Source organism: Pristiophorus japonicus, chromosome 5 (assembly GCF_044704955.1).
Source record: "Pristiophorus japonicus isolate sPriJap1 chromosome 5, sPriJap1.hap1, whole genome shotgun sequence".
In the NCBI taxonomy this organism is placed as follows: Eukaryota; Metazoa; Chordata; class Chondrichthyes; family Pristiophoridae; genus Pristiophorus; species Pristiophorus japonicus.
This window is the reverse complement of record NC_091981.1, coordinates 7119495-7133438: the sequence shown is the minus strand read 5'-3', so window position 1 is coordinate 7133438 and position 13944 is coordinate 7119495. Positions and strand designations below refer to the sequence as shown.

General features: G+C 51.8%; 1 protein-coding gene across 1 annotated transcript in view; it reads left to right on the top strand.

Moving 5' to 3' along the window:
* The first annotated feature begins 6817 nt into the window (after window positions 1-6817).
* The window catches only part of LOC139263734 (cadherin-20-like), a 66575-nt gene continuing 59448 nt past the window's right edge, over window positions 6818-13944 (top strand). Inside the window, exons 1-3 of the mRNA XM_070879766.1 lie at window positions 6818-7021; window positions 7962-8256; window positions 11544-11663. Coding sequence (XP_070735867.1) covers window positions 6818-7021; window positions 7962-8256; window positions 11544-11663 — 619 coding nt within the window. The remainder of the gene's footprint in view (window positions 7022-7961; window positions 8257-11543; window positions 11664-13944) is intronic.

The window sequence follows — 13944 nt, the reverse complement described above, 5'->3', positions numbered from 1 at the left end:
ATCCTCTCTGCATCCACCTTGTCAAGCCCCCTCATAATGTTTTACGTTTCGATAAGATCACCTCTCATTCTTCTGAATTCCAATGAGTAGAGGAGGCCCAACCTACTCAACCTTTCCTCATAAGTCAACCCACTCAACCCCGGGATCAAGCTAGTGAACCTTCTCTGAACTGCTTCCAAAGCAAGTATATCCTTTCGTAAATATGGAAACCAAAACTGCACGCAGTATTCCAGGTGTGGCCTCACCGATACCCTGTACAGCTGTAACTCTCCAGCCAGGGAGAAACAGCCTCTCAGCATCTGTCAAGCCCTGTAAGAATTTTATACGTTTCAAGAGATCATCTCTCATTCTTCTAAAAATCTAGGCGTCGTTGACACTACTGGAACACGGGCTGGAAGGGTTCACTGACCCCAACAGCATGAGGGATCAGGGAGAACATTAGCAGAGGTACAGCCATTAACCCCGCAATCATTAACTGTCGAGGTTAATTAAGCTCCTTCATATGAGGCAGTACTGCCCCATTCCTGCTGGTCACACCAAAAGATTAACGCAATCATAAATCTTTGTAACTCTTTGTTTCTGTCAAAGGTTCCTGATAGTAAGGTTTCCTCTTGTCAGTTCCAGTATCAGCCACCCACAGAATAAATGGGCTATTTTACCAAAAGTGAGTTCCAGGCATTCCTTTTGTTAATGTCATCATCATCGTAGGCAGCCCCTCGAAGCGAGGATGACTTGCTTCCACGCCAAAAAAGGATGAGTTCACAGGTGTTTCAATGTTCCAGATCCCGAACTAATATTCCGGATCCCGAACTACATCCTGAAGGGTGGAAGATGCCTCTGCGTGGATTTTTTTAACGTGGGGTGACCGTTGCACACCAGCCACCACACGGGGCTTGACAGAGCGAGGTCTTGATCCAGTGGCAAGGGTTAACCAGGACGACTGGAGACCAGCTCTGCTGCACGGACCTAGTGCGCGCTCACATATCGCAGTGTGGGCTGGGCCCGTGCTGCCCCTGGGCCCTCGCCTCTCCTGGGCCCCGGTCACCTCCATCTACAAACTCTTGCCGCTCCTTCGCCCCTCCAGCTGTGCCTGCCCGCACCGCAATCAGCGACCTGGCTTCGCAGCCGTCGCCCTCCTGCAGCAGCACGCGCTGCAAAGCATGGGATCACTCGAAGAGCATTCGACCAGCTCAACTTCTATTTTGCACCCCACCCCCCCCCCCCCCCCCCACCACCGCCGCATCGTCTGAATGTAGAAGAGCCATCATTACTCACTAAAGCCTGAGCACTTTTTTTTTGGCTGCTGCCAACGAACCGGAAGCGTTCTGCGCATGCGCATTTCAGTTTCGTCACTGTAGTGTATACACATGTGACCATGCTCGCAGGCCTGTGGAGCTGTTGCACTGTGAGTGGCCCGACTTTGGTGCTTACCATTGATCCGCTGAGTTCCTGGTGGTACAGGTGCAGTATCCCGAATCCAGAACCCTCGGGACTGAGGCCGTTCCGGATTCTGCGTTTTTCCGGACTCTGGAACATCTTTCTGACATCACGAATCCGGAAACACCCAAGCCCAGGTTTGGGTATTTCCGGATATCGGAACGTCAGAAGGTGGGGGGGGGGGGGGGTGGGGAGTGGGGGCTACCTGCCGAGGAGTTTTTTGGGCCATCCAGGGCCCGCTGAGGAGGTGTTTGCATCAAGGTCTCGAAGTCAGGGCCAGCGGCGGGACCCCGAGATCGGCAGGGTCGGCGGTTCCGGATTCCGGAGCATTTTACGGATTCCGGACGACCCTGCCACCGATTCGTCTGGAGTCCAGATCCTGGAACATTCCAGATTCTGGAACACCAGATTCTGGAACATTCTGGATTCCGGAATGCCGGATTCTGGACGCTGCACCTATATCACGGCGGCCCGTCGATTTTCACCGTTGGCAGACTGCCGAGATGCAAGGCCTCAACTTTGATCGCCTTCTTGTCGGCGGTCTGCTGATGTTGCGCGAGTGTTGCACAGCCGGGTGGTCTGGCAGCGTGGAGTCGGTCCAGGGAAAGGCTTTCCTTGATCGACGGTATCGCGGCGCACTGCGTATGCGCGAATTTTTCAAACCACTAAAGGCACTCCCAAAAAGCCTTCTTCGTTTTAAACTGACTATTTAAAGCCACTTACCCCAACTTCAGTGTTCTCCTCCAACTGGTAATGTTTTTCTCTGGTGTTCCCGATTTTTTAAATAATCATAATAACCTTCAGAAATCTTTCTTTCCCTCCAAAAAATGCTGTGCTCCAATGCTCCTGCTTATCTCCAAATGCCGCTGCTTCTCCCGATGTCCGAATGAACGCACCGCGGATGATCACCCACGTTACTCAGCATAAGAGCCTGTTTTCCTAAAACGGTGTGCGTCAGAGTGGTCATCATCATCATCATATCATAGGCGGTCCCTCGAACGAGGATGACTTGCTTCCACAAGAGTTCACAGGTGTTTCAGTGAAGGACCCGATGTTCCTGTCCTGAACTCCAATTGAGGGGGTGGAAGATGCCTGTGCGTGGATTGTTTTAACGTGGGGTGACCGTTGCACACCAGCCACCACACGGGGCTTGACAGAGCTAGGTCTTGGTCCAGTGGCAAGGGTTAACCAAGACGACTGGAGACCTGCTCTGCTGCACGGACCTAGTGCGCACACATATCGCAGTGTGGGCTGGGCCCGTGCTGCCCCCTGGGCCCTCGCCTCTTCCGGGCCCCGTACCCTCATTCGCCGCACCTCCGCCCGCGATGTTCCAGGGCCCGGTGCTCCAGCTCTATTTATAGCCCCGACCTGCGGTGGTACATCAGCAGTGAGTGACCAATGTTGGAGCTTTCGGCGGTATGCCGGATCTTCGGTGTTGGCAGACGGTGCGCATACCGCTCGGCGGGATGTCAGTCACCAAAGTCGCGCCGGGCGGTATGTCGGTGGCGTGCAGCTGTTTTTCCACCAAACTTCCCGTTCTCGGCAGTATGCGGGTGTTCCGCAGGCGGTAGTAGACGATATGTCCACCAAACCCAGGCCCCGAGTGGCTTAGCCGGTCACGTGATGTTCACAAGACTCAATAAAACCCCGTCCAGTTGAGTTCAGGTTCCCCACAATGTGACATGCCATTGTCAGCCTGGTGAATGAACTGGTCGGGTTCAGTGTGATTGTTAAACCTTTGCTAATAAACCACCAATTCTTTACAGCAAATGTGTCGCTGTGAATTGTTAAGCAAAGAAGCCCATGAAGCAAATACATCACCCCCACGAGAAGTAGCGGGCTCCTGGAAAAAAAACAGAAGCTTCCGATTACAGAGTAACGCGCGTTACGCTTCTGTGCAGCTTCCAGTCATTGGTAGTAGTCACTCTGTTTGACTTATTGGTAACAGAGGGTTGATGAGGGCAATGCGGTTGATGTAGCGTACATGGATTTCCAAAAGGCGTTGACAAAGTGCCACATAATAGGCTTGCCAGCAAAGTTGGAGCCCCTGGAATAAAAGGGACAGAGGCAGCATGGATACGGAATTGGCTCAGTGACAGGGAACAAAGAGTAGTGGTGAATGGTTGTTTCTCGGACTGGAGGAAGGTATACAGTGGTGTTCCCCAGGGGTCGGTTCGCGGACCACTGCTTTTCTTGATGTATATTAATGACTTGGACTTGGGTGTACAGGGCACAATTTCAAAATTTGCAGATGACACAAAACTTGGAAGTATAGTGAACAGTGAGGAGGGTAGTGATAGACTTCAAGAGGATCTAGACAGGCTGGTGGAAAGGGCGGACACGTGGCAAATGACATTTAACGCAGAAAAGTGCGAGGGAAAACCAATATAAACTAAAGGGTACAATTTGAAAGGGGCAAATGTGCACAACTCGTTGCCACGGTGACAGGGCAGGTTGAGAAAATGATTAAAAATGCTTACAGGATCCCGGGCTTCATAAATAGAGACATAGAGTACAAAAGCAAGGAAGTTATGATGAGCCCGAATAAAACACTGGTTCGGTCCCAACTGGAGTATTGTGTCCAATTCTGGGCACCGCACTTTAGGAAGGATGTGAAGGCCTTAGAGACGGTGCAGAAAAGATTTCCGAGAATGATTCCAGGGATGAGGGACTTCAGTTACGTGGATAGACTGGAGAAGCCGGGGTTGTTCTCCTTGGAGCAGAGAAGGTTGAGAGGAGATTTGATCGAGGTGTTCAAAATCATGAGGGGTCTGGACAGAGTAGATCGAGAGAAACTGTTCCCATTGGTGGAAGGGTGGAGAACCAGAGGACACAGATTTAAGGCGATTGGCAGAATAACCAAAGGCGACATGAGGAAAAACATTTTTACGCAGCGAGTGGTTAGGATCTGGAATGTGCTGCCTGAGAGGGTGGTGGAGGCAGACTCAATCGTGGCTTTCAAAAGGGAGTTGGATAAGTACCTGAAGGAAAACAATTGCAGGGCTACGGGGAAAGGGCGGGGGAGTGGGACTGGCTGAGGTGCTCTTGCAGAGAGCCGGCACGGGCTCGACGGGCCGAATATCCTCTTTCTGTGCTGTAACCATTCTATGATTCTACAGCTCATTGAGATGTTATTCTTCAAACTATCTAGCCGAAACAGTCAAAAAATAAGTAACAGTATTACTAAATCTCATGGTGAGCATAAAAATCTAGGCTGACACTCCAGTACAGTATTGAGGGAGCGCTGCACTGTCAGAGGTGCCGTCTTTCGGATGAGGCGTTAAACTGAGGTCCCGTCTGTAATGTATTTGCTTCATGGGTTCTTTGCTTAAGAATTCATAGCAACACATTGCTATTAAGAACTAGTTGGTTTATTGGCAAAGGTTTAACAATCTCACTACACATTACCAGTTCATCCACTAGGCTGACAACTGCATACCTCATCGTGGATAACACAGACCCAACTGGCTGGGGTTTTATTGAGTCTTGTGAACATCACATGACTGGCTAAGCCACTCACAATGCAACAGCTCTACAACTATTTTTGTAGAACCAATAATCAAGTGACCTCTGGTTAAAGGGGGGGTCACACTCCAAAAACTTTCAATCAAGTGTCCCCTTGTCTTTTTTTTTTTGAGAGCGCCATAAACACAAATTATACAAGTGCCCCCTGGCTAAAAGGAGGGTGGGGGGCACTAAAACCGATAAACGTAAACAAATTAAACTTTAGACATGTGGTTCAAATAAAAATTTGGTTGCTGGGGGTGATGATGCACTCCAGTCCCTCTGGCGCCCACCTCTCGCGGAAGGCCGCGAGCGTACTGATGAAGCAACAGCTCTACAAACCTGTGAGCATACATTACACCGTCTGCTCTCTCAGGTGGACGTAAAAGATCCCACGGCACTATAATGAAGAAGAGCAGGGGAGTTATCCCCGGTGTCCTGGGGTCAATCTTTATCCCTCAATCAACATATCTAAAAAAACAGATTATCTGGTCATTATCACATTGCTGTTTGTGGGAGCTTGCTGTGCGCAAATTGGCTGCCGCGTTTCCTACATTACAACAGTGACTACACTCCAAAAAGCACTTCATTGGCTTGTAAAACACTTTGGGACATCCATTGTTTGAAAGTGGCTATATAAATGCAAGTCTTTATCACACACAAACAAACGTGTGCAGAGAACCCTTCCTGATATAAGCATCATCATCATAGGCAGTCCCTCGGAATCGAGGAAGACTTGCTTCCACTCCTGAAGTGAGCTCTTTGGTGGCTGAACAGTCCAATACAAGAGCCACAGACTCTGTTATAGGTGGGACAGATATTTGCCGAGGGAAGGGGTGGGTGGGACTAGTTTGCCGCGCGCTCCTTCCGCTGCCTGCGCTTGACCTCTTTACGCTCGCAACGTTGAGATTTGAAGAGTTCAACACCCTCCCGGATGCACTTTCCCCACCTAGGGCGGTCTTCGGCCAGGGACTCCCAGGTGTCAGTGGTGATGTCGCACTTTATCAGGGAGGGCGTCCTTGTAACGTTTCCGCTGCCCACCTTTGGCTCGTTTGCCGTGAAGGAGCTCCGCATACAGTATTTGCTTAGGGGATCTCGTGTCTGGCATGCGTACTATGTGACCTGCCCAGCGAAGCTGATCGTGTGGTCAGTGCTTCAATGCTGGGGTTGTTAGCCTGGACGAGGACGCTAACGTTGGTGCGCCTGTCCTCCCAGAGGATTTGTAGGATCTTGCGGAGACATCGTTGATGATATATCTCCAGCGAGTTGAGGTGTACATAGTCCATGCCTCTGACCATACAGGAGGGCAGGTATTACTACAGCCCTGTAGACCATGAGCTTGGTGGTAGATTTGAGGGCCTGGCCTTCGAACACTCTTTTCCTCAGTTGGCCGAAGGCTGCACTGGCACACTGGAGGCGGTGTTAGTTAGTCGTGCGGCGTGCTTAATTGAACCATTTTTTGTTATAAGTAAGGCTGGTTACAAGTAGGCTTTGTTTTCACATCGGCCTATTGCATGTCAGAGGACTCAATGGTGCATGTGCTATAAGGTTTGATGATAAATTCTGAAACCTTTTGCAGTTCGTTACGCTCACAGCACATTGTTGAAAGCTCCCTTGTGTTATCTTTGCAGGTCGAGCATTGATGAAGTTTCGCCGGATTCCCTTGGATTAAAAGGATTTAAACATTGCCAGCAATGAAGTGAATAACACAAGTCTGAGGAGACCTGCTGTCCCCTAATGCTTGACAAGGATATTACTTGACCAAGGACTGTCACGCCAAGTTTACAAAAAAAAGAGTTTGCAACGGCTTGGCCCCTGTCTGTCCCAGCTTCACCGAGATTTCCTGCAACGATTGCCCGCGTGGATTCACAATACAATGGCAAACAAATACTTACTGGGGACAAGCCTATTGCTGTGTCTCGCTGATTTGGTGCAAGTGTTCGGAGCCCAGCCAGTAACAGCGGCGGAGATCAAGCAGCAACGTGACAGGTTGCATCATCGTGTGAAGAGGGGTTGGGTGTGGAACCAGTTCTTTGTGTTGGAGGAATACACTGGGACAGAGCCGTTATATGTCGGCAAGGTAAGATCCGGGAATCACAGCCCAGCTTCCAAACCGGCTCCAAGTCAGGGAGCTTTCCCGGCCCCAACACCTCCAGCCACAGAGTTTTTTTTAAACCCACCACACATCCCACCATCCCCCCCGCACCTCCTCCCCTGCACCCCCCACACCTACCCTGCACACCACCCCACACCACTCCCCCGCAACCCCCACCCCGCGCACCCCTGCAACCCCCGCCACTCCGAACCTCTCCCCACCCTGCACCCCCCCGTACCCTCCCCTCCCGCATACAGACTCCCCCCGCACCACTCACCCCGCACCCCGTCTGCACCTCGCGCCCCCACCCCCATACCACCCCCCCGCACATCCACCCCCGCCCTGCACCTCCCCCCGCACCCCTCCCACTCCACACCCCACCCCCACCCTGCACCTCCCCCCACACCTCTCCCCGCACCCCCCCACTCCCCACCCCGCCCCCGCCCTGCACCTCCCCCCGCAACCCCCCACCCGCACACACCCCACCTGCATCTCACCCCCCCACCGTGCCCCCACCCCTCACCCCTTTCAGGCAGTGCGTTCCAGATCACAACAACTCGTCTTATCTCCCCTTCTGGTTCTTTTGCCGATCACTTTAAATCTGTGTCCCCTGGTTACCGACCCTACTACCACTGGAAACAGTTTCTGCTTATTTCCTCCGAGCAAAACCCTTTGTGATTTTGAACGCCTCCATCAAATCTCCTCGTGACCATCTCTGCTCTGAGGCAAGCAGCGCGGGGATGAAATAGTCAGAGGTGTAAACATGTACCGGGGCTCCGTGGGCCGCACCCGCCCAGTATCTCCAGCGAAGGAGAAAGTAAGACAGCGGGGGAAACCAGCAAGGTTGGATATCGGAAGAGATTAATTGGGGGGAGGTGGGAAAAGCCAAGGGTAATAAAACCAGCTTCTCATTCTGTAATTGTAGCTTCATTCTGACATGGACAAAGGAGAAGGGTCAGTCAGATACATCCTGTCTGGTGACGGGGCAGGCACTGTTTTCACCATTGACGACAACACCGGAGACATTCACGCCGTCCAGAGACTGGATCGCGAGGAGAAGACGCACTACACCCTGCGTGCACAGGCCCTGGACAGATGGACCGGGAGACCCATGGAGCCCGAGTCCGAATTCATCATCAAGATCCAGGACATCAACGACAATGAGCCCCAGTTTCTCGACGGACCTTATGCAGCGAGCGTTCCTGAGATGTCCCCGATGGGTAAGCAGTGACCTTGCGGTAGCTTCCTCAAAGAAATTGGTCATTTTAGAACATTCCTGCCTATTATTTCTATTGGAATCATAGAACGGTTACAGCACAGAAGGCGGCCATTCGGCCCGTCGAGCCCGTGCCGGCTCTCTGCAAGAGCACCTCAGTCAGCCCCGCACATTTTTTTCCTTCAGGTACTTATCCAACTCCCGTTTGAAAGCCGCGATTGAGTCTGCCTCCACCACCCTCTCAGGCAGCGCATTCCAGATCCTAACCACTCACTGCGTAAAAACGTTTTTCCTCATGTCGCCTTTGGTTAACATAAGAACATAAGAAATAGGAGCAGGAGTCGGCCATACGGCCCCTTGAGCCTGCTCCGCCATTTAATACGATCATGGCTGATCCGATCATGGACTCAGCTCCACTTCCCTGCCTGCTCCCCATAACCCTTTACTCCCTTATCGGTTAAGAAACTGTCTATCTCTGTCTTCAATTTATTCCATGTCCCAGCCTTCTTTTGCCAATCTGTGTCCTCTGGTTCCCAACCCTTCCACCAATGGGAACAGTTTCTCTCTCTATCTACTCTGTCCAGACCCCTCATGATTTTGAACACCTCGATCAAATCTCCTCTCAACCTTCTCTGCTCCAAGGAGAACAACCCCGGCTTCTCCAGTCTATCCACGTCACTGAAGTCCCTCATCCCTGGAACCATTCACGTAAATCTCTTCTGTACCCTCTCTAAGGCCTTCACATCCTTCCTAAAGTGTGGTGCCCAGAATTGGCCACAATGCTCCAGTCGAGGCCAAGCCAGTGTTTTATACAGGTTCATCATAACTTCCTTGCTTTTGTACTCTGTGCCTCTATTATGAAGCCCAGGATCCCGTAAGCTTTTTTAAACACTTTTTCAACCTGCCCTGTCACCGTGACAACGATTTGTGCACAGATACCCCTTTAGGATTGCACCCTGTAGTTTATAATGCCTTCTCCTCGTTCTTCCCACCAACATGTATCACTTTGCACTTTTCTGTGTTAAATTTCATCTGCCTCGAGTCCGCCCATTCCCCCAGCCTGCCTTACATCCCATATCGCACAACTCACTCAGTCAGGGGCCCTGAAAGTATCAGAGTGTCGGCTGGCATCACTTGCACAAGGTTGGCTTGTCCTGCCCACTGAACTTTTGCTGCTCGTGTCACCCTGATTTACCGGCTCTTAACGCCAAAATACACAGCTGGATATCTAGGGAACGTTCAATGGATAGAAATACATTATGGTGATTTTTACCAAATTGGCAATTACATCTGCATGTCGGATTTTAAGGTGCTGGAACAACTCACAAAATGATTCCGTATAAATATTAACCGCATCGACAAAACATAATTTTATAAATTATATGGATTGATATCTGTGCTTTTTCTCGAAACTGCCTTCTTGTTGATATGGTAAAGGCGCTTAAAGGACAAAGAATGTCTTTGAATTAAGGTCATCTTCATGATTGTAGCAGATAATAACAAAGTTAAAGGTATTTCCTTGTTTTGAAAGGTTATTTTTTTAAAGAAATAAAGGGGCAGAAAATACCCTCTGACGAAGTGTAACACGCTCAGCGTCCTTGAGGATTTTTCTCCGTCGGGGCGGAGGATCAACCGATATTCAGCTCCTGGATTTTTTTTCTCGGTCGGCCGTCGCTCCGAGACATCAGCGACGCGCTGACGCGTCACGAAATCCACCTCCCTTGAGTTAAAGGGGCAGGCCGCTGCGAGCTCTGCACGGGGTTTAGTTAGGCCACACTGGGCCACCAGGGAGGGTTTGGGCCGGGTACACGAGAAGGGGGTGACAGGGCTGCCTGGCGACCTTTGAGTCGGGTCAACGATTAAAATAAAATGGGGGCGCCAACAACGCATCTTCCCCTTTAAGGGGGGACACATGCCTAGGTGTACACAGCGTCTCGCCGGGGGAAAGCTGTCAGCGGCACTGACCGGGGCTTTTCCCACGCGGGGTCATCGATGGGCGGTGTGGGGTCGGCGTAGGACAGGGTCAACCCATCCGTCTGCCCCCGCTCGGTGTGACCTATCCCTAGAGACGGTAATGGAGCTTCAGGAGGGGGGAGTTACTTTCGGCCCCAACTACTTGCATTTATATAGCGCCTTCCACGACCAGTGGACGTCCCAAAGCGCTTTACAGCCGATGAAGCACTTTTGGGAGTGCAGACGCTGTTACAATGTAAGGAAACGCGGCAGCCAATTTGCGCACAGCAAGCTCCCACAAACAGCAATGTGATGATGACCAATTCTCCTATTGGTGCCACAGGAGCAGGCTCGAGGGTCGTATGGCCTACTCCTGCTCCTATTTCTTATAATCTGTTTTTTTAGTGATGTTGACTGAGGGATAAATATTGGCCAGGACACCGGGGATTACTCTCACTGCTGAGCCCAATGATTTCAGTAATGGGACCATCCCTCATGTCCTGGAGTGAATCCATTGCAAACAACAGGGCCTGGCTATGGGAGGTCCTTCAATGATCCCTTTGGATGTTCCCGCGCTTTCTCCCTCTAACTCCGGGGCTCATGGGGAATTTGTCTAATGGGTGCCACAGGAACAGTAAAGTCAAGTGTCTCCATGTAAGTGATAAAAACCGAGTAAGTCTAAAAATTATTACCGGCACAACTGTTAATAAAAGAACGATTTGAGCCAAAGGTACTGCCCAAGAATTCCCTTCCCCTTCCCCTTTAAGAGAAACACAATTGACCATCATCATAGGCAGTCCCTCGGAATCGAGGAAGACTTGCTTCCACTCGAAACATGAGTCCTTACATGGCTGAACAGTCCAATACGGTAACCACAGACTCTGTCACAGGTGGGACAGACAGTGGTTGAGGGAAAGGGTGGGTGGGGAGTCTGGTTTGTCGCACGCTCCTTCCACTGCCTGCGCTTGTTTTCTGCATGCTCTCGGCGATGAGACTCGAGGTGCTCAACGCCCTCCCGGATGCACTTAGGGTGGTCTTTGGCCAGGGACTCCCAGGTGTCGGTGGGGATGTTGCACTTTTTCAGGGAGGCTTTGAGGGTGTCCTTGTAACGTTTCCTCTGCCCACCTTTGGCTCATTTGCCATGAAGGAGTACCGAGTAGAGTGATCATTGAAACATAGAAACATAGAAAATAGGTGCAGGAGTAGGCCATTCGGCCCTTTGAGCCTGCACCACCATTCAATATGATCATGGCTGGCGGAGCAGGCTTGAGGGGCCGAATGGCCGGCTTCTGCTCCTAATTCCTTATGCTCTTATGCTTGGCTCCCATCTCTGTGCAGGTACATCTGTAATACAGCTCACAGCGAGCGACGCCGATGACCCCACATACGGAAACAGTGCTCGGGTGGTCTACAGCATCCTCCAAGGGCAGCCATACTTCTCCGTGGAGGCAAGGACAGGTAGGCCATAACTTTCTCGCCATGCGGTTCCATGCCCGAAGGAGCTGTGGGTGTCTGGTCAGGTGCTTGCTTTGCCGCTGGATTTAAGATCTCTTAAAGTTAACTCGCCCCCCCCCCCCACTTCCCGCCGGTTCCTTTGCTCCAACTACCCAGCCGTCTCCACAAACCTCTCTCTCTGCCGCCCCTTCAGACTCACCCCTAACAACAAGGGTTGTTAAGATCTGGAACACACCGTCTAAAAGGTTTCTGCCAGCAGATTCCATAGGAACTTCCAAACGGCAATTGGACATGCACTTGAAGAGGACGAAATCTGCAGGGTCATAGAGGCGGGGGGAAGGATCTGGAGTGTGGGACTAAACTGGGCAGCTTTCAAAGAGGCACGACAGAGAGATTTGCCTCCTTCTGCGCTGTAAGGTTCGATCATTGATTCGAAATCACGGAACGGTTACAGCACAGAAGGAGGCCATTCGGCCCGTCGAGCCCGTGCCGACTCTCTGCAAGAGCACCTCAGCCAGTCCCACTCCCCCCCCGCCATTTCCCCGTAGCCCTGCACATTTATTTCCTTCAGGTACTTATCCAACTCCCTTTTGAAAGCCGCGATTGAGTCTGCCTCCATCACCCTCTCAGGCAGCGCATTCCAGATCCTAACCACTCGCTGTATAAAAATACTTTTCCTCATGGCCTTTGGTTCTTCTGCCAATCGCCTTAAATCTGTGTCCTCTGGTTCTCAATCCTTCCGCCAATGGAAACAGTTTCTCTCGATCTCCCCTGTACACCCCTCATGATTTTGAACACCTCGATCAAATCTCCTCTCGACCTTCTCTGCTCCAAGGAGAACAACCCCAGCTTCTCCAGTCTATCCACGTCACTGAAGTCCCTCATCCCTGGAACCATTCTCGTAAATCTTTTCTGCACCCTCTCTAGGGCCTTCACATCCTTCCTACAGTGCTGTGCCCAGAATTGGACACAATACTCCAGTTGTGGCCCAACACTTCAAACAGCAAACCAGAATGTGTCAGAGAGCCCGACTTTAAATCACAACACGACTGATAATGGTCACTTTGCTGGCACCAGATTAGTCCCAGAGGAGCTTTACCCTAAGATAGGGTGACCATATTTCCTAACCATTCCTAAATCCACGGACATATGGGTTTGGGAACACAGTGAAGTAACTGGGGGAAGTTTCAAGAAAACTGGAATGACGACTTTGTTGCTTCAGTGAGTGGAATACGCGTAGAGACAACACCATTTTCGCTTTACGCAGAATCTCCAATCCTGCGAGTGTTCTGCCAATAGTGCTGCACCATCTATACCCGCCCCCAAATACCCTAACTGTTAATTTCTCAATTGTAAATCCGTTCCAAACAGACTGAGGTTTCCCACACAATGTGTGAAGCTCCCTCTGTCTCTCAGAGGGTTTCAGAATCCTCCTCCCGGGGGGGAGAGTTTAGAGTTTGCCTTATTCAGTAAAACACCGCCCTCCCGTACTGATCTCTAAGGTAAAGTTGCCCCACCAGCTCCCGCCGTGCATTTTAAAGATTCCGTCCTGCCAGCCAGTCACCATTGGCCGAAACAACGGGGTCAGGTGACTCAATCCCCTCCCCGAGTGCAGTGCAACCCGAGCCATCGATGGGGCCTTTTCTCCGCCGCACTGCATTGTGGGAAGGTGGGGCCGCCATCGCCGCCTCTGTTCAACCGGCTCTTGGAATCGGTTCCTGATCTCAAACCGGGCGGGAAACGGCCGAGAATCTCCCCGCGCCCCCCGGGGTTCCCGTACATTCGCGTTTTGAAAAAGAAACAAGGGCCGAGAAATTCGGGTCGTCTGCACCTCCAGTTAGCGGCCCCAGGAAACGTCTTTTCACCACGGCGCGCCGCTACTACCGACTCACGCTAAATTCGGCGGGTGTTTAGTGGCGGTGGTAACCCATAGCGCCCCGCTCCGCTGCGCTGTCATCACTGTGCGCAGCGCAGCGACCCCGTTAGCGCCCCGGACCCTAAATTGGGTGTCACCCTCCCCCGCCCCAGTGCTGCGCCGGGGCGATGCTAGCGACAGAATCACGGTGCGCATACTGGGCGGCCATCCGCTCGCGGCGGGGGGGGGGGGCGTACGTTAAAGGGGGAGGTGTGGACCTTTGAACAAAAATCTCTCCGATTTTGTCCTGCTTGGCGCTTTGGACGCGGGGTCGTGCCGCGATTGGTCAGCCCGGCGCTTTGCTTGCGTGCCGGGCTGTTGGCATGGCAACCGCCGCCGCCCCCCGCGTCCTGCTGATCTAAGGGGGAG